At 39.3% G+C, this 26113-nt stretch overlaps 1 protein-coding gene across 1 annotated transcript; it reads left to right on the forward strand.

Annotated features, from left to right (window-relative positions):
• Positions 1–1120: 1120 nt before the first annotated feature.
• LOC109885456 (DNA-binding protein inhibitor ID-4-like) lies at positions 1121–13140 on the forward strand. The gene is made up of 3 exons (XM_031812226.1): positions 1121–1717; positions 3829–3886; positions 10894–13140. Exons 1-2 carry the CDS (start codon positions 1337–1339, stop codon positions 3871–3873), a joined length of 426 nt encoding a protein of 141 aa, XP_031668086.1. The 5' UTR covers positions 1121–1336; the 3' UTR covers positions 3874–3886; positions 10894–13140.
• The last annotated feature ends 12973 nt before the right edge of the window (positions 13141–26113 follow it).

A 26113-nucleotide genomic window follows, 5' to 3' on the forward strand; every position in this document is an offset into this window, starting at 1 on the left:
CCTGCTGAGAGGTAGCTGGCTAGAAGCATTTCACTGCCCTGTTGAGAGGTAGCTGGCTAGAAGCATTTCACTGCACTGTTGAGAGGTAGCTGGCTAGAAGCATTTCACTGCCCTGTTGAGAGGTAGCTGGCTAGAAGCATTTCACTGCCCCGTTGAGAGGTAGCTGGCTAGAAGCATTTCACTGCCCCTTTGAGAGGTAGCTGGCTAGAAGCATTTCACTGCCCCGTTGAGAGGTAGCTGGCTAGAAGCATTTCACTGCCCCGTTGAGAGGTAGCTGGCTCTAGAAGCATTTCACTGCCCCGTTGAGAGGTAGCTGGCTAGAAGCATTTCACTGCCCCGTTGAGAGGTAGCTGGCTAGAAGCATTTCACTGCCCCGTTGAGAGGTAGCTGGCTCTAGAAGCATTTCACTGCCCCGTTGAGAGGTAGCTGGCTAGAAGCATTTCACTGCCCCGTTGAGAGGTAGCTGGCTAGAAGCATTTCACTGCACTGTTGAGAGGTAGCTGGCTAGAAGCATTTCACTGCACTGTTGAGAGGTAGCTGGCTCTAGAAGCATTTCACTGCACTGTTGAGAGGTAGCTGGCTAGAAGCATTTCACTGCCCCGTTGAGAGGTAGCTGGCTAGAAGCATTTCACTGCCCCGTTGAGAGGTAGCTGGCTAGAAGCATTTCACTGCCCCGTTGAGAGGTAGCTGGCTAGAAGCATTTCACTGCACTGTTGAGAGGTAGCTGGCTAGAAGCATTTCACCTTTTGCTCTCTGTTTGTTGTATCTTGTGTATGACATAAAAACGTTTATTTCATGTACAAGATATATAAAATAGAAATATATATTTTAAATGAACGCTGATAATCAGTTTACACAGAATTATTGCATTTTATATTTCAAATGCTCCGGCCTCCTTACTGATTAGATTTTATATATCGACCACACACACACACACAAACACACACACACAAACCTTCGACAGGCGTCACCCTCCGCAGCGCAGAGGCAGGCACGCATTTCTATAGGGTGGTGTTGTTCCATCATGGGCACCGGGCGGCTCGTGATTGACCAGTTTCTCTCCGGTACTGTCAACCAGCAGCGCGCCGGCGCCTCCCCTTCCCATATAAGTGAACGGAATCTATTCATTCTTCACGCGGTGCTTGGTGAAGTACAACCGACTGGTCCACGGGATGTTGACAGAATAAAATCTACTACTTTTGAAACATTTCTGTCGACCGTTTTCTTTTGGTAGTTTGGTTTTTACGTCGGTCATAGCCATCTTCATCAATCTCCGGTATTTGGCACCAGTGATTGTTTTCTCTCTACCCCGCGGTACGGGTGCGTTATTACCGAAATGAAGGCTACTACTCCCGTCCGCCCCCAGAAGGATACCTCAAGCAGTAGCGGCAACGAGCTTTCTTTACACTACCTCTCGGATCACAGCCTGAACATTGCCCGGTCTAGGTTGCAGGAAGAAGAGCAGCTGTGTCTGCAGGACGATATGAACCAGTGTTACAGTCGCCTCAAGCGCCTCGTACCCACCATACCGCAGGATAAGAAAGTCAGCAAAGTGGAGATCCTTCAGCACGTCATAGATTACATCTTGGACCTGCAGCTCGCGCTGGAGACGCACCCTTCTCTCCTGAAACAACAGACGGGGACCATGACGGGGACGTGCCCGCCATCCCCAGCCTCTAACCGGACACCACTAACGGTTCTCAACACAGACCACCAGGTAAGAAGCAATGGCACAAGACGTAAATTCAACGTCTCATCCACGTTGGTTCAACAATGAAATGACGTGGAAACAACGTTGATTCAACCAGTGTGTGCCCAGTGGGATGGTCTAGAAAACTATATATGGAATGGGTGGTGTGTATCAGTGGCGTTGTCCTTTTCAAGTCAGGAGACTCCTGGTATTGTAGAATAACAAATGGTCTTGTTTATGTTCTTGTGGAAAACACCATATTGGCAGAGACACATGTTATTGAAACATCTATTGACAGAGACACATGTTATTGAAACATCATATTGACAGAGACACATGTTATTGAAACATCTATTTGACAGAGACGCATGTTATTGAAACATCGTATTGACAGAGACACATGTTATTGAAACATCGTATTAACAAGGCAGAGACACATGTTATTGAAACATCTATTGACAGAGACACATGTTATTGAAACATCGTATTGACAGAGACACATGTTATTGAAACATCGTATTGACAGAGACACATGTTATTGAAACATCGTATTGACAAGGCAGAGACATGTTATTGAAACATCGTATTGACAGAGACACATGTTATTGAAACATCGTATTGACAAGACAGAGACACATGTTATTGAAACATCGTATTGACAGAGACACATGTCATTGAAATATCATATTGACAGAGACACATGTTATTGAAACATCGTATTGACAGAGACACATGTTATTGAAACATCGTATTGACAGAGACACATGTTATTGAAACATCATATTGACAGACACATGTTATTGAAACATCGTATTGACAGAGACACATGTTATTGAAACATCGTATTGACAGAGACATGTTATTGAAACATCGTATTAACAAGGCAGAGACACATGTTATTGAAACATCTATTGACAGAGACACATGTTATTGAAACATTGTATTGACAGAGACACATGTTATTGAAACATCGTATTGACAGAGACACATGTTATTGAAACATCGTATTGACAGACACATGTTATTGAAACATCGTATAGACAGAGACACATGTTATTGAAACATCGTATTGACAAGACAGAGACACATGTTATTGAAACATCGTATTGACAAGACAGAGACACATGTTATTGAAACATCGTATTGACAGAGACACATGTTATTGAAACATCGTATTGACAAGGCAGAGACACATGTTATTGAAACATCGTATTGACAGAGACACATGTTATTGAAACATCGTATTGACAGAGACACATGTTATTGAAACATCGTATTGACAGAGACACATGTTATTGAAACATCGTATTGACAAGGCAGAGACACGTTATTGAAACATCGTATTGACAGAGACACATGTTATTGAAACATCGTATTGACAGAGACACATGTTATTGAAACATCGTATTGACAAGGCAGAGACATGTTATTGAAACATCGTATTGACAGAGACACATGTTATTGAAACATCGTATTGACAAGACAGAGACACATGTTATTGAAACATCGTATTGACAGAGACACATGTTATTGAAACATCGTATTGACAGAGACACATGTTATTGAAACATCATATTGACAGAGACACATGTTATTGAAAGGCATAATACGTCATTTCTAGTGGCAGTGGTTGGTGCATGTGAAAGACAGGACCCCTGTGCATGAGGTGAAGGAGTCTGTGGTCCTGCTGTGATGCTCTCAGATCAGATGATACGTTGTGTTGTGGTCCTGCTGTGATGCTCTCAGATCAGATGATACGTTGTGTTGTGGTCCTGCTGTGATGCTCTCAGATCAGATGATAAGTTGTGTTGTGGTCCTGCTGTGATGCTCTCAGATCAGATGATAAGTTGTGTTGTGGTCCTGCTGTGATGCTGTCAGATCAGAAGATAAGTTGTGGTCCTGCTGCGATGCTCTCAGATCAGATGATACGTTGTGTTGTGGTCCTGCTGTGATGCTCTCAGATCAGATGAGAAGTTGTGGTCCTGCTGTGATGCTCTCAGATCAGATGATACATTGTGTTGTGGTGAAGGGTCATGTCATGTAGTCAACACTGGTTCTCTGTATAGCTCGTGGTTTGTGTCACCTTACCTGACTCATAAACTGTCAGGTATTATTCATTCTCTTTTCCCTTATTTCAGAGGATGTCAACAGGCAAAAAGGATGACTCAGTTTTGTGTCGCTGAGAAATGGCCAATGGTGAGTAGGATCCTATTATTCTGTCTTAAATCTGCTTCAAAATCTGTATGTTCTCTTCAATGAAATATACCTTATTATTATTATTATTATTATTATGGATAGTACTAGTAGTAGTATTATTATGGGTAGTACTAGTAGTATTAGTATGATGGGTAGTACTAGTAGTAGTATTATTATGAGTAGTACTAGTAGTATTATTATTATGGGTAGTACTAGTAGTAGTATTATTATGGGTAGTACTAGTAGTAGTATTATTATGGGTAGTACTAGTAGTATTAGTATGATGGGTAGTACTAGTAGTAGTATTATTATGGGTAGTACTAGCAATATTATTATTATTGTGAGTAGTATTAGCAGCATTATTATTATGGGTAGTACTAGTAGTAGTATTATTATTATGGGTAGTACTAGTAGTAGTATTATTATGGGTAGTACTAGTAGTAGTATTATTATGGGTAGTACTAGTAGTATTAGTATGATGGGTAGTACTAGTAGTAGTATTATTATGGGTAGTACTAGCAGTATTAGTATTATTGTGAGTAGTACCAGTAGTATTATTATGGGTAGTACTAGCAGTATTATTATTATGAGTAGTACTAGCAATATTATTATTATTGTGAGTAGTATTAGCAGCATTAGTATTATGGGTAGTACGAGTATTATTATTATTATGGGTAGTACTAGTAGTATTATTATTATGGGTAGTAGTAGTATTATTATGGGTAGTACTAGTAGTAATATTATTATGGGTCGTACTCACAGTATTATTATTATGGGTAGTACTAGTAGTAGTATTATTATGGGTAGTACTAGTAGTATTCTTATTATGGGTAGTACTAGTATTATTATGGGTAGTACCAACAGTTATTATTATGGGTAGTACCAACAGTATTATTATTATGGGTAGTACTAGTAGTATTATTATTATGGGTAGTACTAGTAGTATTATTATTATTATGGGTAGTACTAGTAGTATTATTATTATGAGTAGTACTAGTAGTGTTATTATTATGAGTAGCACTAGTAGTAATATTATTATGGGTAGTACTAGTAGTATTATTATGGGTAGTACTAGTAGTATTATTATTATGGGTAGTAGTATTAGCAGCATTAGTATTATGGTAGTACTAGTAGTATTATTATTATGGGTAGTACTAGTAGTAATATTATTATGGGTAGTACTCGCAGTATTATTATTATGGGTAGTACTAGTAGTAGTATTATTATGGGTAGTACTAGTAGTAGTATTGTTATGGGTAGTACTAGTAGTAGTATTATTATGGGTAGTACTAGTAGTATTCGTATTATGGGTAGTACTAGTAGTATTCGTATTATGGGTAGTACTAGTAGTATTCTTATTATGGGTAGTACTAGTATTATTATGGGTAGTACCAACAGTATTATTATTATGGGTAGTACCAACAGTATTATTATTATGGGTAGTACTAGTAGTAGTATTATTATGGGTAGTACTAGTAGTATTATTATTATGGGTAGTACTAGTAGTATTATTATTATGGGTAGTACTAGTAGTATTATTATTATGGGTAGTACTAGTAGTAGTATTATTATGGGTAGTACTAGTAGTATTATTATTATGGGTAGTACCAGTAGTATTATTATTATGGGTAGTATTATTATTATTATTATGGGTAGTACTAGTAGTATTATTATTATGGGTAGTACTAGTAGTATTATTATTATGGGTAGTATTATTATTATTATTATGGGTAGTACTAGTAGTATTATTATTATGGGTAGTATTATTATTATTATTATGGGTAGTACTAGTAGTATTATTATTAAGTAGTACTAGTATTATTATTATTATTATGGGTAGTACTAGTAGTATTATTATTATGGGTAGTACTAGTATTATTATTATTATTATGGGTAGTACTAGTAGTATTATTATTATGGGTAGTACTAGTAGTATTATTATTATGGGTAGTATTATTATTATTATTATGGGTAGTAGTAGATGTATTAGTATTTTTATTATTATTATTAAGTAGTACCAGTAGTATTATTATTATTGTTATTATGAGTAATAGTAGCAGTATTATAATTATTGTAATTAGTATTATGAGTAATAGTAGGAGTATTGTTGTTATTGAGTAGTACTAGTAATATTATTATTATTATTAATATTATTATTGTTATTATGAGTAGTACTAGTAATATTATTATTATTATTATTATTATTATTATGAATAGTACTATCAGTATTATTATTGTTATTATGAATAGTACTATCAGTATTATTATTGTTATTATGAATAGTACTATCAGTGTTATTATTATTATTGTTATGAATAGTACTATCAGTATTATTATTATTGTTATTATGAATAGTACTATCAGTATCATTAATATTATTATTGTTATTATGAATAGTACTATCAGTGTTATTATTGTTGTTATTATGAATAGTACTATCAGTATCATTAATATTATTGTTATTATGAATAGTACTATCAGTGTTATTATTATTATTGTTATGAATAGTACTATCAGTATCATTATTATTCTGAGTAGAAGTAGCAGAATTATTATTATTGTTATGAGTAGAGGTCGACCGATTAATCGGAATGGCCGATTAATTAGGGACGATTTCAAGTATTCATAACAATCGGTATTTTTGGGTGCCGATTTTGCCACATTTTTTATATATTAATTTTAAAAAATATATATTTATTTAACTAGGCAAGTAAGTTAAGAACACATTCTTTTTTTTATGACGGCCTAGGAACAGTGGGTTAACTGCCTGTTCAGGGGCAGAAACGACAGATTTTCACCTTGTCAGCTCGGGGATCCAATCTTGCAACCTTACAGTCAACTAGTCCAACGCTCTAACCACCTGATTAGTAGCAGTATTATTATTATTATTATTATTATTGTTGTTATTATTATTATTATTATTATGAGTAGTAGTAGTAGTATTATGAGTAGTAGTAGTAGTAGTAGTATTATGAGTAGTAGTAGTAGTAGTAGTAGTATTAATATTATTATTTATTATTATTATTATTATTGTTGTTATTGTTGTTATTATTATTATGAGTAGTATTAGTAGTAGTAGTAGTAGTAGTAGTAGTAGTAGTAGTAGTAGTATTATGAGTAGTAGTAGTAGTAGTAGTAGTATTAATATTATTATTTATTATTATTATTATTATTATTGTTGTTATTGTTGTTATTATTATTATGAGTAGTAGTAGTAGTATTATGAGTAGTAGTAGTAGTAGTAGTAGTATTATTATGAGTAGTGGTAGTATTATTATTATGAGTAGTAGTAGTAGTAGTAGTAGTAGTATTGTTGTTGTTGTTGTTGTTGTTGTTATTATTATTATTATTATGAGTAGTAGTAGTAGTAGTATTATTATGAGTAGTAGTAGTGGTAGTATTATTATTATGAGTAGTAGTAGTAGTAGTAGTAGTATTATTATGAGTAGTAGTAGTGGTAGTAGTAGTATTGTTGTTATTATTATTATTATGAGTAGTAGTAGTAGTAGTAGTATTATTATGAGTAGTATTATTATTATGAGTAGTAGTAGTAGTAGTATTATTATGAGTAGTAGTAGTAGTAGTAGTAGTATTATTATGAGTAGTAGTAGTAGTATTATTATTATGAGTAGTAGTATTATTATTATGAGTAGTAGTAGTATTATTATTATGAGTAGTAGTAGTAGTAGTAGTAGTAGTATTATTATTATTATGAGTAGTAGTAGTAGTAGTAGTAGTAGTAGTATTATTGTTGTTATTATTATTATGAGTAGTAGTAGTAGTAGTAGTATTATTATGAGTAGTAGTAGTAGTAGTAGTAGTAGTAGTATTATTATGAGTAGTAGTAGTAGTAGTAGTATTATTGTTGTTATTATTATTATGAGTAGTAGTATTATTATTATTATTATGAGTAGTAGTAGTAGTAGTATTATTATTATTATGAGTAGTTGTAGTAGTAGTAGTATTATTATGAGTAGTAGTAGTAGTATTATTATGAGTAGTAGTAGTAGTAGTAGTATTATTGTTGTTATTATTATTATTATTATTATTATGAGTAGTAGTAGTATTATTATTATTATGAGTAGTAGTAGTATTATTATTAATATTATTATGAGTGGTAGTATTATTATTATTATTATGAGTAGTAGTAGTATTATTATTATTATTATTATGAGTAGTAGTAGTAGTAGTAGTAGTAGTATTATTGTTGTTGTTATTATTATTATGAGTAGTATTAGTAGTAGTAGTAGTAGTATTGTTGTTGTTATTATTATTATGAGTAGTAGCAGTATTATTATTATGAGTAGTAGTAGTAGTAGTAGTAGTAGTAGTATTGTTGTTATTATTATTATTATGAGTAGTAGCAGTATTATTATTATGAGTAGTAGTAGTAGTAGTAGTAGTAGTAGTATTGTTGTTATTATTATTATTATTATGAGTAGTAGTAGTAGTATTAGTATTATGAGTAGTAGTAGTAGTAGTAGTAGTATTATTGTTGTTGTTATTATTATTATGAGTAGTAGTAGTAGTAGTATTATTGTTGTTGTTATTATTATTATGAGTAGTAGTAGTAGTAGTAGTATTATTGTTGTTATTATTATTATTATGAGTAGTAGTAGTAGTAGTAGTAGTAGTAGTAGTAGTAGTAGTAGTAGTAGTAGTATTATTGTTGTTGTTATTATTATTATGAGTAGTAGTAGTAGTAGTAGTAGTAGTATTATTGTTGTTGTTATTATTATTATGAGTAGTAGCAGTATTATTATTATGAGTAGTAGTAGTAGTAGTATTATTGTTGTTGTTGTTATTATTATTATGAGTAGTAGTAGTAGTAGTATTATTGTTGTTGTTATTATTATTATGAGTAGTAGTAGTAGTAGTAGTAGTAGTAGTAGTATTATTGTTGTTATTATTATTATTATGAGTAGTAGTAGTAGTAGTATTATTGTGAGTAGTAGTAGTAGTAGTAGTATTAGTATTATGAGTAGTAGTAGTAGTAGTAGTAGTATTATTGTTGTTATTATTATTATGAGTAGTAGTAGTAGTAGTATTATGAGTAGTAGTAGTAGTAGTAGTAGTATTATTGTTGTTATTATTATTATGAGTAGTAGTAGTAGTAGTAGTAGTAGTAGTATTATTGTTGTTATTATTATTATTATGAGTAGTAGCAGTATTATTATTATGAGTAGTAGTAGTAGTAGTATTAGTATTATGAGTAGTAGTAGTAGTAGTAGTATTATTGTTGTTATTATTATTATTATGAGTAGTAGTAGTAGTTGTAGTAGTAGTATTATTATTATTATGAGTAGTAGTAGTAGTAGTAGTAGTAGTAGTATTATTGTTGTTATTATTATTATTATGAGTAGTAGTAGTAGTAGTAGTAGTAGTAGTAGTAGTATTATTGTTGTTATTATTATTATTATGAGTAGTAGTAGTAGTAGTAGTAGTAGTAGTAGTAGTATTATTGTTGTTATTATTATTATTATGAGTAGTAGTAGTAGTAGTAGTAGTAGTAGTAGTATTATTATTGTTGTTGTTATTATTATTATGAGTAGTAGTAGTAGTAGTAGTAGTATTATTATTGTTGTTATTGTTATTATTATGAGTAGTAGTAGTAGTAGTAGTAGTATTATTATTGTTGTTATTGTTATTATTATGAGTAGTAGCAGTATTATTATTATGAGTGGTAGTAGTAGTAGTAGTAGTATTATTATTGTTGTTGTTATTATTATTATGAGTAGTAGTAGTAGTAGTAGTAGTATTATTATTGTTGTTATTGTTATTATTATGAGTAGTAGTAGTAGTAGTAGTAGTATTATTATTGTTGTTATTGTTATTATTATGAGTAGTAGCAGTATTATTATTATGAGTGGTAGTAGTAGTAGTAGTAGTATTATTATTGTTGTTATTGTTATTATTATGAGTAGTAGTAGTAGTAGTAGTAGTAGTAGTAGTAGTATTATGAGTAGTAGTAGTAGTAGTAGTAGTAGTAGTAGTATTGTTGTTATTATTATTATTATGAGTAGTAGTAGTAGTAGTAGTAGTAGTAGTAGTAGTATTATGAGTAGTAGTAGTAGTAGTAGTAGTATTATTGTTGTTATTATTATTATGAGTAGTAGCAGTAGTAGTATTATGAGTAGTAGTAGTAGTAGTAGTAGTATTATTGTTGTTATTATTATTATGAGTAGTAGCAGTAGTAGTAGTAGTAGTAGTATTATTGTTGTTGTTATTATTATGAGTAGTAGTAGTAGTAGTAGTAGTAGTAGTATTATTGTTGTTATTATTATTATGAGTAGTAGTAGTATTATTATTATGAGTGGTAATAGTGTTGTTGCTGTTGTTCAGCTATTAAACTGTGACTTGCAGTAGCAGTAGACAGCGTGTCATTGAGTAACCTGATTATTGACAACACCCAGGAGCCAGCTGTGTGTTGCACAATAACTGTCCTCTTTGTGTAGCAACGTTCCAAGCAGAGGGTTAAAGGTCATCTGCCTGTAAATGAGGAGCAGAGCCTGGTTAGGTTAGCTGGAAGGCTCTGAGACCCAGACAGGCCTGGTTAGGTTAGCTGGAAGGCTCTGAGACCCAGACAGGCCTGGTTAGGTTAGCTGGAAGGCTCTGAGACCCAGGCAGGTTGACAGGCAGGTTGACAGGCAGACAGACAGACAGACAGACAGACAGACAGGGAGGGAGGGAGGGAGGGAGGTACGTAGGCAGGCAGACAGACAGACAGCCAGACAGGCAGACAGACAGACAGCCAGACAGGCAGGCAGACAGGCAGGCAGACAGACAGACAGAGAGGTACGTAGGCAGACAAGACAGACAGCCAGACAGGCAGGCAGACAGACAGGCAGGCAGGCTGACAGGCAGCTGTGTTTGTGGTATACTGGAAGTCAGTTGTCTGAGCCGGTCCGTTTGTTTTGGCTTGTTGATGAAGCCCTGTGTTGTGTTGACGGCGCCAGTCAGTCTGGAGCAGACTGTTCACACACCCCATCTATTCATTCTGTCCACAGGTGTGCAGAGCAGAGCTGAGAGCAGAGCTGCTCCAGTCCACAGCCAGCACAGCCTCAGCCTCCAGCCAGGGAATCTCAGCCAGCCACACGAAGCTTTATCACACAGGGGACCCCCCCCCCCCCCCCGCTGGAGAACCTACGACTGGCAAATAAAAACATTTATAACACGTTTATTAGAAACTAAAGCCTGCTACGTTCAACTGACCCATTACTTAACTGTATATGTCAAATACAATTACAACCTGAAAGGGTGAATGAAGAATCCCTTGTTGTTGTGAGGTCTTGCTAGAAACTAGAGCTTGTTGAACGACAAATACCAGTTTATAAAATGTGACAAATACCGGTTTATAAAATAAAAATAACTAAACCTACAGTGTGGAACTTTACTAAACAGGAATATAATTGTACATGCTTTGCCATCTATTGTTTAAAATAGATGATTTGTGTCGAACAAGGTTTTTCCCTGAAATGTTTAATATTGTGAAGGAGAACAAATGACTAGAGACAATTCAGATTGTCTATGTAGAAACAGATGCTCCAGGTGGAAGAAAAGATCTATTATCCTCAGAAAGACTATTGTAACTGTAAGATATTTTTATTAAAACCTTTTGACATGTAAATAATGTGTTTTTGATGAAATATTAATACTTGAAGATGTTTTGTTAATAAACTCTCCCCAGCAGTTCATTTTTCAGTGTTATATTTCAGCGTATTGTTGTTCTAGTTCAGCGTATTGTTGTTCTAGTTCAGCGTATTGTTGTTCTAGTTCAGCGTATTGTTGTTCTAGTTCAGCGTATTGTTGTTCTAGTTCAGCGTATTTTTGTTCTAGTTCAGCGTATTGTTGTTCTAGTTCAGCGTATTGTTGTTCTAGTTCAGCGTATTGTTGTTCTAGTTCAGCGTATTGTTGTTCTAGTTCAGCATATTGTTGTTCTAGTTCAGCGTATTGTTGTTCTAGTTCAGCGTATTGTTGTTCTAGTTCAGCGTAGTGTTCTAGTTCAGCGTATTGTTGTTCTAGTTCAGCGTAGTGTTCTAGTTCAGCGTATTGTTGTTCTAGTTCAGCGTAGTGTTCTAGTTCAGCGTAGTGTTCTAGTTCAGCGTAGTGTTCTAGTTCAGCGTAGTGTTCTAGTTCAGCGGTGTTCTAGTTCAGCGTATTGTTGTTCTAGTTCAGCGTAGTGTTCTAGTTCAGCGTAGTGTTCTAGTTCAGCGTTATAGTGTTAAAGCACACACCATGTAAAGGCTCCAGTAATAGCTGGAAGAGCAGTTTGAAATGTACTAAAACTGTTTGTATGTAATTTGGTAAAAGCCAAAATTCCCTTGTTTTATATTCCTTCAATTGTGTTTCTCTTGTATTGACTTAATTTAGGAACCATTTGAAATATTGACATTTTGGGCAGTTTTAACCCATGTGAAAACCAGTCTTTAGAAGTCTGATAGGATTGTTGATGATTTGGTAACATTTGACTGTAACTGGTGAAGAGCAATACACTGGAGAAACTAACCTCCAATCACTGCATCAGATTGTTCTGAGGACTACAAGGACCAAAACGAACCTCCAATCACTGCATCAGATTGTTCTGAGGACTACAAGGACCAAAACTAACCTCCAATCACTGCATCAGATTGTTCTGAGGACTACAAGGACCAAAACGAACCTCCAATCACTGCATCAGATTGTTCTGAGGACTACAAGGACCAAAACTAACCTCCAATCACTGCATCAGATTGTTCTGAGGACTACAAGGACCAAAACTAACCTCCAATCACTGCATCAGATTGTTCTGAGGACTACAAGGACCAAAACTAACCTCCAATCACTGCATCAGATTGTTCTGAGGACTACAAGGACCAAAACTAACCTCCAATCACTGCATCAGATTGTTCTGAGGACTACAAGGACCAAAACTAACCTCCAATCACTGCATCAGATTGTTCTGAGGACCACAAGGACCAAACTAACCTCCAATCACTGCATCCAGATTGTTCTGAGGACTACAAGGGCCAAAACTAACCTCCAATCACTGCATCAGATTGTTCTGAGGACTACAAGGGCCAAAACTAACTTCCAATCACTGCATCAGATTACTGTGCTATCCCGATCAGGATTTCCATGGTGATTTCTACCTCTGAGCCTGGATCTGTGTGAGAGGACAGCTGTTCAGTATTTACTGTGTTCCACTGTTGGACAACGTGACCTTCCACGTGATGGAGAGGAAGAGCTGTCATCACATTAAAGGGTTTCCAGTCACACTTCATGGGTCGTCTCTAGTTAAAGGGTTTCCGGTCACACTTAATGGGTCGTCCCACACTTCATGGGTCGTCTAGTTAAAGGGTTTCTGGTCACACTTCATGGGTCGTCTCTAGTTAGAGGGTTTCCAATCACACTTAATGGGTCGTCTCTAGTTAAAGGGTTTCCGGTCACACTTCATGGGTCGTCTCTAGTTAGAGGGTTTCCGGTCACACTTCATGGGTCGTCTCTAGTTAGAGGGTTTCCGGTCACACTTCATGGGTCGTCTCTAGTTAGAGGGTTTCCAGTCACACTTCATGGGTCGTCCCACAATTCATGGGTCGTCTCTAGTTAAAGGGTTTCCGATCACACTTCATGGGTCGTCTCTAGTTAAAGGGTTTCCAGTCACACTTCATGGGTCGTCTCTAGTGAAAGGGATTCTGGTCATACTTCATGGGTCGGCTCTAGTTAGAGGGTTTCCAGTCAGACTTCATGGGTCGTCTCTAGTTAGAGGGTTTCCAGTCACACTTCATGAGTCGTCTCTAGTTAAAGGGTTTCCAGTCACACTTCATGGGTCGTCTCTAGTTTTGTAACTGAGAGGGTCCTGGTCAGTCATCAGTAGTTGTAATAGTGCTGATGTGACTGATGTAGGTCTTCTGAATTGATCTCTAATCCACATACTGTTCTGTTCTGTAATTATTCCCTCTTATCGATTGATCTATTCTAGATTACTGCTTGTCTGCTGTGAAAGGCTGAGCTATTGATATTTACAGTGATGAGGACAGTGTATGCTGAATGATAAGAAATATACTTCTGACAACCTGGGGACAGGGTTTAAGATAACTAAGAGAGAGACCTGGGGACAGGGTTTAAGATAACTAAGAGAGAGACCTAGGGACAGGGTTTTGTAGTTAATGTAGGTGAGCAGAGAGACTAGGGACAGGGTTTTGTAGTTAATGTAGGTGTGACTATACGTGAGCAGAGAGACTAGGGACAGGGTTTTGTAGGTGTGAAAATACGTGAGCAGAGAGACTAGGGACAGGGTTTTGTAGTTAATGTAGGTGAGCAGAGAGACTAGGGACAGGGTTTTGTCGTTAATGTAGGTGAGCAGAGAGACTAGGGACAGGGTTTTGTAGTTAATGTAGGTGAGCAGAGAGACTAGGGACAGGGTTTTGTAGTTCATGTAGGTGAGCAGAGAGACTAGGGACAGGGTTTTGTAGTTAATGTAGGTGAGCAGAGAGACTAGGGACAGGGTTTTGTAGTTAATGTAGGTGAGCAGAGAGACTAGGGACAGGGTTTTGTAGTTAATGTAGGTGAGCAGAGAGACTAGGGACAGGGTTTTGTCGTTAATGTAGGTGAGCAGAGAGACTAGGGACAGGGTTTTGTAGTTAATGTAGGTGAGCAGAGAGACTAGGGACAGGGTTTTGTAGTTAATGTAGGTGAGCAGAGAGACTAGGGACAGGGTTTTGTAGTTAATGTAGGTGAGCAGAGAGACTAGGGACAGGGTTTTGTAGTTAATGTAGGTGAGCAGAGAGACTAGGGACAGGGTTTTGTTGTTAATGTAGGTGAGCAGAGAGACTAGGGACAGGGTTTTGTAGTTAATGTAGGTGAGCAGAGAGACTAGGGACAGGGTTTTGTAGTTAATGTAGGTGAGCAGAGTGACTAGGGACAGGGTTTTGTAGTTAATGTAGGTGAGCAGAGAGACTAGGGACAGGGTTTTGTAGTTAATGTAGGTGAGCAGAGAGACTAGGGACAGGGTTTTGTAGTTAATGTAGGTGAGCAGAGAGACTAGGGACAGGGTTTTGTAGGTGTGACTACGTGAGCAGAGAGACTAGGGACAGGGTTTTGTAGGTGTGACTACGTGAGCAGAGAGACTAGGGACAGGGTTTTGTAGGTGTGACTACGTGAGCAGAGAGACTAGGGACAGGGTTTTGTAGGTGTGACTACGTGAGCAGAGAGACTAGGGACAGGGTTTTGTAGGTGTGACTACGTGAGCAGAGAGACTAGGTGAGTCCAGGAGGTTTTCCAGACACCCTGTTTGACTGGCCCTTTAAGGACAGGGAAGCAGTCAGCTAGCTGCGTGTTTCCAGTCTGTGTACATAGTGAACATGACCCTTGTGGCCTGGACAGCCTTGTTGTTATGGTGTGTCATGTCTGTTGTTGTGATGGCTCAGGGTCTAATAGTCTGACGGACACCTTCACACGCACAGAGATGACAGGAAACAGAGTTACAGTCCTCTACCTCAGGAAGAGGACCACATCGTTATGACTACAGTTATTATAGAGATGACAGGAAACAGAGTTACAGTCCTCTACCTCAGGAAGAGGACCACATCGTTATGACTACAGTTATTATAGAGATGACAGGAAACAGGGTTACAGTCCTCTACCTCAGGAAGAGGACCACATCGTTATGACTACAGTTATTATAGAGATGACAGGAAACAGAGTTACAGTCCTCTATCTCAGGAAGAGGACCACATCGTTATGACTACAGTTATTATAGAGATGACAGGAAACAGAGTTACAGTCCTCTACCTCAGGAAGAGGACCACATCATTATGACTCCAGCTATTGTTTTCAGTCGTGTTTATATTTAGTCATCTCGTAGACGTTCTTGTCCAGAGCTTCTGGCAAATAAGTCGAATCACTAGAGGCAGTGACCTTGAAGCCAGTTCCACTGCATTTGTTAATTGTTGCCTTCTAATCAGGGATTGGTTTAGACTGGGGACACCAGGTGGGTGAGTCCCCTCTAATCATGGACTGGTTTAGACTGGGGACACCAGGTGGGTGCAATTAATTAGTAGAAAACCAGCAGGCTCTGGAACTCGTCAGGTCAGAGTTGAATAACCCTGTTATAGGCTGAGGTGATCACACCGGTTTCTTCATAGACTCTGTGAGATATCTGCTGGGCAGGGCTGAGGTGATCACACCTGTTTGAGGTAGAGGCTTGTGTACACTATGTGGTCAGACTGTGTGTGTGTGTGTGTGTGTGTGTGTGTGTGTGTGTGTGTGTGTGTGTGTGTGTGTGTGTGTGTGTGTGTGTGTGTGTGTGTGTGCGTCACCAGTGCTAAGCTACCCTTCATCTCTTCTCCGGCCTGGGTCTGGCCACAATACTTCGTCCACGTCACAAGATACGTTTTCTCAAGTATCTCCCAGCATGGCGTATCCATCCTTGGACAGAGGCAACCTCTATGTCCCCACATGGAGGGAAGTATCTCCTAGCATGGCGTGTCCAACCTCTGTGTCCCCACATGGAGGGAAGTATCTCCTAGCATGGCGTATCCAACCTTGGACAGAGACAACCTCTATGTCCCCACATGGAGGGAAGTATCTCCTAGCATGGCGTATCCAACCTTGGACAGAGACAACCTCTATGTCCCCACATGGAGGGAAGTATCTCCTAGCATGGCGTGTCCAACCTCTGTGTCCCCACATGGAGGGAAGTATCTCCTAGCATGGCGTATCCAACCTTGGACAGAGACAACCTCTATGTCCCCACATGGAGGGAAGTATCTCCTAGCATGGCGTATCCAACCTTGGACAGAGACAACCTCTATGTCCCCACATGGAGGGAAGTATCTCCTAGCATGGTGTATCCAACCTTGGACAGAGGCAACCTCTATGTCCCCACATGGAGGGAAGTATCTCCTAGCATGGCCTATCCAACCTTGGACAGAGACAACCTCTATGTCCCCACATGGAGGGAAGTATCTCCTAGCATGGCGTATCCAACCTTGGACAGAGGCAACCTCTATGTCCCCACATGGAGGGAAGTATCTCCTAGCATGGCGTATCCAACCTTGGACAGAGACAACCTCTATGTCCCCACATGGAGGGAAGTATCTCCTAGCATGGCGTATCCAACCTTGGACAGAGGCAACCTCTATGTCCCCACATGGAGAGAAGTATCTCCTAGCATGGCGTATCCAACCTTGGACAGAGACAACCTCTATGTCCCCACATGGAGGGAAGAATCTCCTAGCATGGCGTGTCCAACCTCTATGTCCCCACATGGAGGGAAGTATCTCCTAGCATGGCGTATCCAACCTTGGACAGAGGCAACCTCTGTGTCTCCACATGGAGGGAAGTATCTCCTAGCATGGCGTGTCCAACCTTGGACAGAGGCAACCTCTATGTCCCCACATGGAGGGAAGTATCTCCTAGCATGGCGTGTCCAACCTCTATGTCCCCACATGGAGGGAAGTATCTCCTAGCATGGCGTATCCAACCTTGGACAGAGGCAACCTCTGTGTCCCCACATGCGTCCTCCATTGCCTGGAGAAGCGGCATGCGGGCATAGGGTTGACGATCATACACTTTCCAGCGCCAGGCTGAGAAGAATTCCTCTATGGGATTTAGAAAAGGTGAATATGGGGGTAGGTACAAAACTACACATCGTGGATGGGTGGCAAACCAGTTTTGGACCAGAACAGCCCGGTGAAAACTACCATTGTCCCATAAAACCACAAATCTAGCAGGCTCCTGATCTGGATCAGGGACAAGCATTGTGTAGATTGCATCCAGAAAAGTGAGCATATGGCCGGTGTTGTACGGACCCAGTGTGGCGTTGTGATGGAGGACCCCGTTTTGAGTGATGGCAGCACACATAGTTATATTACCCCCACGCTGTCCAGGGACATTGGTAAATGCCCTCTGTCCTATTACATTACCCCCACGCTGTCCAGGGACATTGGTAAATGCCCTCTGTCCTATTACATTACCCCCACGCTGTCCAGGGACATTGGTAATTGCCCTCTGTCCTATTATATTACCCCCACGCTGTCCAGGGACATTGGTAAATGCCCTCTGTCCTATTACATTTCTTCCACGGCGCCTGGTTTTGGTGAGGTTGAAGCCAACCTCATCCACATAAATAAATTAATGGTGAATTACATGGGCATCCAGCTCCAATACTCTCTGTAACAGACAAAAGGATATACAGATGAGTAAATATGGTCTGAAGTACTGGAAGTAGTGTTGCATACATACCTCTACAAAGTCATGTCGCATATTCTTGACTCTGTCAGAGTTTCTCTCAAATGGCACATTGTGAAGTTGTTTCATCGTCACTCGGTGCCGTTGGAGGATGCGTTGTGTGGTCGACAGTAAAGTTGTTTCATCGCCACTCGGTGTTGTTGGAGGATGCGTTGTATGGTCGACAGTAAAGTTGTTTCATCGTCACTCGGTGCCGTTGGAGGATGCGTTGTATGGTCGACAGTAAAGTTGTTTCATCGTCACTCGGTGCCTTTGGAGGATGCGTTGTGTGGTCGACAGGCTGACAGCATTGATGTTGTTAAATATGTTGTCGTTATTCAAGATATGCTCTCTTATCTCTCGAATCCTAATTGCATTGTTGGCCAAAACCATATTTAGAATTGCAGTCTCTTGTACATGTGTAAACAAGTGTCCTCGTCCTCCATGATGTCTTTGCCTTTCCACTCTGGACAGAATTCAAACACAGTATGTGTTCAGCATAGGAACTGTAAACAAGCGTCCTCGTCCTCCATGATGTCTTTGCCTTTCCACTCTGTACAGAATTCAAACACAGTATGTGTTCAGCATAGGAACTGTAAACAAGTGTCCTCGTCCTCCATGATGTCTTTGCCTTTCCACTCTGTACAGAATTCAAACACAGTATGTGTTCAGCATAGGAACTGTAAACAAGTGTCCTCGTCCTCCATGATGTCTTTGCCTTTCCACTCTGGACAGTATTCAAACACAGTATGTGTTCAGCATAGGAACTGTAAACAAGTGTCCTCGTCCTCCATGATGTCTTTGCCTTTCCACTCTGGACAGAATTCAAACACAGTATGTGTTCAGCATAGGAACTGTAAACAAGTGTCCTCGTCCTCCATGATGTCTTTGCCTTTCTACTCTGTACAGAATTCAAACACAGTATGTGTTCAGCATAGGAACTGTAAACAATGTACAACAACATGTAGTACAGCCTGATAACCAACCTCATTCATTCAATGCAGTGCAGTAAATGGATGGCTGAGAGTTACAAATGTTTATGCAATACTATGCAGTCATACGTATTTTACAGTACATTACTGTAATGCTAAAATAGTCATTAGATAGTTGCATACCTGTTCTCATTTCTGAAGGTTCGAATTATGGACGCCACTGTAAATCGACTCAAGTTGGGCTGGACTCTCAGTCCAGCCTCTCTCATGGTCAAACCGTGGTTGATCACATGATCAACAAGTGTTGCCCAAATCTCATCTGAGATGGCTCTCCTTCCTCTTCCTCTCCCTCCTACTCCTCTTGCTCTCTGTCCATTGTTGGCGTCCATTGTTCAAAACAGGTAATCTGACCTTTGACCTATTTATAGGCCTATACTACAGTAAAGCAGTGATTGGTTGGTGATCAGTTAAGCTATTAGTGTTTGCACATGTGAGGAGTGTGTGTGTGACCTGGTGAATAAGTGTAGCATTTTGATTGGTCTGTCTACTGAGTGGACAGACATCACCACTTACCACCTGTCTCCTAAAGTCTTGGTTTGGTCTGTCTACTGAGTGGACAGATATCACCACTTACCACCTGTCTCCTAAAGTCTTGGTTTGGTCTGTCTACTGAGTGGACAGATATCACCACTTACCACCTGTCTCCTAAAGTCTTGGTTTGGTCTGTCTACGGAGTGGACAGACATCACCACTTACCACCTGTCTCCTAAAGTCTTGGTTTGGTCTGTCTACTGAGTGGACAGACATCACCACTTACCACCTGTCTCCTAAAGTCTTAGTTTGGTCTGTCTACTGAGTGGACAGACATCACCACTTACCACCTGTCTCCTAAAGTCTTGGTTTGGTCTGTCTACTGAGTGGACAGACATCACCACTTACCACCTGTCTCCTAAAGTCTTGGTTTGGTCTGTCTACTGAGTGGACAGACATCACCACTTACCACCTGTCTCCTAAAGTCTTGGTTTGGTCTGTCTACTGAGTGGACAGACATCACCACTTACCACCTGTCTCCTAAATAAATCAAGTGGAATGTTTTTATGGTATAGAAAAGCCTCTTCTTTAATCACACACGTGTTCTGCCAGCCTAGTGCAGTCCAGCCTAGTGCAGTCCAGCCTAGTGCAGTCCAGCCTAGTGCATAAACTATGGAGGCTAGAGATGGGCTCGGTCTTCAATAAACCTTCTGAGTTAAACTGCAATAACAGGTTTAGCTGTTCTCCCCTCCTGATTTAACTTCACAGTACACCATTCCACAGGAGCACACATCGGTCTCTGTGTGTGTGTGTGTGTGTGTGTGTGTGTGTGTGTGTGTGTGTGTGTGTGTGTGTGTGTGTGTGTGTAAAAAGAGGAGAGCGTGCTGCCTCTTGGACAGTACTTGATGAGACTCTAATTGGTGCAGAGTGATTAAATATCTCATGCTTCTTACTAATTGCATCTATTTAAAGCAGCTATTAGCTTATAAACCACCAACAGGCGTTTCCTCAAACTAAATGTTCGATGTTGTTCAGAAAACCCAGAGGACAGGAAAACAATATGAAGACAGAGAGAAGAAGAGAGGATTGTATTTTATATGATGAGGACAGGAAAACAATATGAAGACAGAGAGAAGAAGAGAGGATTGTATTTTATATGATGAGGACAGGAAAACAATATGAAGACAGAGAGAAGAAGAGAGGATTGTATTTTATATGATGAGGACAGGAAAACAATATGAAGACAGAGAGAAGAAGAGAGGATTGTATTTTATATGATGAGGACAGGAAAACAATATGAATACAGAGAGAAGAAGAGAGGATTGTATTTTATATGATGAGGTTCAGTATGAAGACAGAGAGAAGAAGAGAGGATTGTATTTTATATGATGAGGACAGGAAAACAATATGAATACAGAGAGAAGAAGAGAGGATTGTATTTTATATGATGTGGACAGGAAAACAATATGAATACAGAGAGAAGAAGAGAGGATTGTATTTTATATGATGAGGTTCAGAAAACAATACGAAGACAGAGAGAAGAAGAGAGGATTGTATTTTATATGATGAGGACAGGAAAACAATATGAATACAGAGAGAAGAAGAGAGGATTGTATTTTATATGATGAGGACAGGAAAACAATATGAAGACAGAGAGAAGAAGAGAGGATTGTATTTTATATGATGAGGACAGGAAAACAATATGAATACAGAGAGAAGAAGAGAGGATTGTATTTTATATGATGAGGACAGGAAAACAATATGAATACAGAGAGAAGAAGAGAGGATTGTATTTTATATGATGAGGACAGGAAAACAATATGAATACAGAGAGAAGAAGAGAGGATTGTATTTTATATGATGAGGACAGGAAAACAATATGAAGACAGAGAGAAGAAGAGAGGATTGTATTTTATATGATGAGGACAGGAAAACAATATGAATACAGAGAGAAGAAGAGAGGATTGTATTTTATATGATGTGGTTCAGTATGAAGACAGAGAGAAGAAGAGAGGATTGTATTTTATATGATGTTGTTCAGAAACAATATGAATACAGAGAGAAGAAGAGAGGATTGTATTTTATATGATGAGGACAGGAAAACAATATGAATACAGAGAGAAGAAGAGAGGATTGTATTTTATATGATGAGGACAGGAAAACAATATGAATACAGAGAGAAGAAGAGAGGATTGTATTTTATATGATGAGGACAGGAAAACAATATGAATACAGAGAGAAGAAGAGAGGATTGTATTTTATATGATGAGGACAGGAAAACAATATGAATACAGAGAGAAGAAGAGAGGATTGTATTTTATATGATGAGGACAGGAAAACAATATGAATACAGAGAGAAGAAGAGAGGATTGTATTTTATATGATGTGGACAGGAAAACAATATGAATACAGAGAGAAGAAGAGAGGATTGTATTTTATATGATGAGGACAGGAAAACAATATGAATACAGAGAGAAGAAGAGAGGATTGTATTTTATATGATGAGGACAGGAAAACAATATGAATACAGAGAGAAGAAGAGAGGATTGTATTTTATATGATGAGGACAGGAAAACAATATGAAGACAGAGAGAAGAAGAGAGGATTGTATTTTATATGATGAGGTTCTTTTTCTTCTTTGTTTCTACTGGCTTCATTTTAGCAAAATGACTGAAGCCTTTAAAAAAAGTCTATACTGAATCCTTTTTAAAAAGTCTCTATACTGAATCCTTTTTAAAAAGTCTCTATACTGAATCCTTTTTAAAAAGTCTCTATACTGAAGCCCCCCCCTTCTTTCTAAGTCAAGGTATTGGAGTGGCCGTCACAAAGCCCTGACCTCAATCCCATAGAAAATTGGTGGGCAGAACTGAAAAAGCGTGTGCAAGCAAGGAGGCCTACAAACCTGACTCGGTTACACCAGCTCTGTCAGGAGGAATGGGCCAACATTCACCCAACTTATTGTGGGAAGCTTGTGGAAGGATTCCTGAAACGTTTGACCCAAGTCAAACAATTTAAAGGCAATGCTACCAAATACTAATTGTGTGTATGTGAACTTCTGACCCACTGGGAATGTGATGAAAGAAATAAAAGCTGAAATCAATCATTCTCTCTACTATTATTCTGACATTTCACATTCTTAAAATAAAGTGGTGATCCTAACTGACCTAAGACAGGGATTTTTACCAGGATTAAATGTCAGGAATTATGAAAAACGGAGTATAAATGTATTTGTCCACGGTGTATGTAAACTTCTGACATCAACTGTATACAGGACCAGTCAAGGTTGGACACATCAACTGTATACAGGACCAGTCAAGGTTGGACACATCAACTGTATACAGGACCAGTCAAGGTTGGACACATCAACTGTATACAGGACCAGTCCAAGGTTGGACACATCAACTGTATACAGGACCAGTCAAGGTTGGACACATCAACTGTATACAGGACCAGTCAAGGTTGGACACATCAACTGTATACAGGACCAATCAAGGTTGGACACATCAACTGTATACAGGACCAGTCAAGGTTGGACACATCAACTGTATACAGGACCAGTCAAGGTTGGACACATCAACTGTATACAGGACCAGTCAAGGTTGGACACATCAACTGTATACAGGACCAGTCAAGGTTGGACACATCAACTGTATACAGGACCAGTCAAGGTTGGACACATCAACTGTATACAGGACCAGTCAAGGTTGGACACATCAACTGTATACAGGACCAGTCAAGGTTGGACACATCAACTGTATACAGGACCAATCAAGGTTGGACACATCAACTGTATACAGGACCCAGTCCAAGGTGACACATCAACGATCAACTGGTAATACAGGACCAGTCAAGGTTGGACACATCAACTGTATACAGGACCAGTCAAGGTTGGACATCATCAACTGTATACAGGACCAGTCAAGGTTGGACACATCAAACTGTATACAGGACCAGTCAAGGTTTGACACATCAACTGTATACAGGACCAGTCAAGGTTGGACACATCAACTGTATACAGGACCAGTCAAGGTTTGACACATCAACTGTATACAGGACCAGTCAAGGTTGGACACATCAACTGTATACAGGACCAGTCAAGGTTTGACACATCAACTGTATACAGGACCAGTCAAGGTTGGACACATCAACTGTATACAGGACCAGTCAAGGTTGGACACATCAACTGTATACAGGACCAGTCAAGGTTGGACACATCAACTGTATACAGGACCAGTCAAGGTTGGACACATCAACTGTATACAGGACCAGTCAAGGTTGGACACATCAACTGTATACAGGACCAGTCAAGGTTGGACACATCAACTGTATACAGGACCAGTCAAGGTTGGACACATCAACTGTATACAGGACCAGTCAAGGTTGGACACATCAACTGTATACAGGACCAGTCAAGGTTGGACACATCAACTGTATACAGGACCAGTCAAGGTTGGACACATCAACTGTATACAGGACCAGTCAAGGTTGGACACATCAACTGTATACAGGACCAGTCAAGGTTGGACACATCAACTGTATACAGGACCAGTCAAGGTTGGACACATCAACTGTATACAGGACCAGTCAAGGTTGGACACATCAACTGTATACAGGACCAGTCAAGGTTGGACACATCAACTGTATACAGGACCAGTCAAGGTTGGACACATCAACTGTATACAGGACCAGTCAAGGTTGGACACATCAACTGTATACAGGACCAGTCAAGGTTGGACACATCAACTGTATACAGGACCAGTCAAGGTTGGACACATCAACTGTATACAGGACCAGTCAAGGTTGGACACATCAACTGTATACAGGACCAGTCAAGGTTGGACACATCAACTGTATACAGGACCAGTCAAGGTTGGACACATCAACTGTATACAGGACCAGTCAAGGTTGGACACATCAACTGTATACAGGACCAGTCAAGGTTGGACACATCAACTGTATACAGGACCAGTCAAGGTTGGACACATCAACTGTATACAGGACCAGTCAAGGTTGGACACATCAACTGTATACAGGACCAGTCAAGGTTGGACACATCAACGTATACAGACCAGTCAAGGTGGACACATCAACTGTATACAGGACCAGTCAAGGTTGGACACATCAACTGTATACAGGACCAGTCAAGGTTGGACACATCAACTGTATACAGGACCAGTCAAGGTTGGACACATCAACTGTATACAGGACCAGTCAAGGTTGGACACATCAACTGTATACAGGACCAGTCAAGGTTGGACACATCAACTGTATACAGGACCAGTCAAGGTTGGACACATCAACTGTATACAGGACCAGTCAAGGTTTGGACACATCAACTGTATACAGGACCAGTCAAGGTTGGACACATCAACTGTATACAGGACCAGTCAAGGTTGGACACATCAACTGTATACAGGACCAGTCAAGGTTGGACACATCAACTGTATACAGGACCAGTCAAGGTTTGGACACATCAACTGTATACAGGACCAGTCAAGGTTGGACACATCAACTGTATACAGGACCAGTCAAGGTTGGACACATCAACTGTATACAGGACCAGTCAAGGTTGGACACATCAACTGTATACAGGACCAGTCAAGGTTTGACACATCAACTGTATACAGGACCAGTCAAGGTTGGACACATCAACTGTATACAGGACCAGTCAAGGTTGGACACATCAACTGTATACAGGACCAGTCAAGGTTTGACACATCAACTGTATACAGGACCAGTCAAGGTTGGACACATCAACTGTATACAGGACCAGTCAAGGTTGGACACATCAACTGTATACAGGACCAGTCAAAGTTGGACACATCAACTGTATACAGGACCAGTCAAGGTTGGACACATCAACTGTATACAGGACCAGTCAAGGTTGGACACATCAACTGTATACAGGACCAGTCAAGGTTGGACACATCAACTGTATACAGGACCAGTCAAAGTTGGGACACATCAACTGTATACAGGACCAGTCAAGGTTGGACACATCAACTGTATACAGGACCAGTCAAGGTTGGACACATCAACTGTATACAGGACCAGTCAAGGTTGGACACATCAACTGTATACAGGACCAGTCAAGGTTTGACACATCAACTGTATACAGGACCAGTCAAGGTTTGACACATCAACTGTATACAGGACCAGTCAAGGTTGGAACCAGTTCAGTTGGACACATCAACTGTATACAGGACCAGTCAAAGTTGGACACATCAACTGTATACAGGACCAGTCAAGTTGGACACATCAACTGTATACAGGACCAGTCAAGGTTTGACACATCAACTGTATACAGGACCAGTCAAGGTTGGACACATCAACTGTATACAGGACCAGTCAAGGTTGGACACATCAACTGTATACAGGACCAGTCAAGGTTGGACACATCAACTGTATACAGGACCAGTCAAGGTTGGACACATCAACTGTATACAGGACCAGTCAAGGTTGGACACATCAACTGTATACAGGACCAGTCAAGGTTGGACACATCAACTGTATACAGGACCAGTCAAGGTTGGACACATCAACTGTATACAGGACC

The sequence above is a fragment of the Oncorhynchus kisutch genome, unplaced genomic scaffold (assembly GCF_002021735.2).
Source record: "Oncorhynchus kisutch isolate 150728-3 unplaced genomic scaffold, Okis_V2 Okis02a-Okis13b_hom, whole genome shotgun sequence".
Taxonomy (NCBI): Eukaryota; Metazoa; Chordata; class Actinopteri; order Salmoniformes; family Salmonidae; genus Oncorhynchus; species Oncorhynchus kisutch.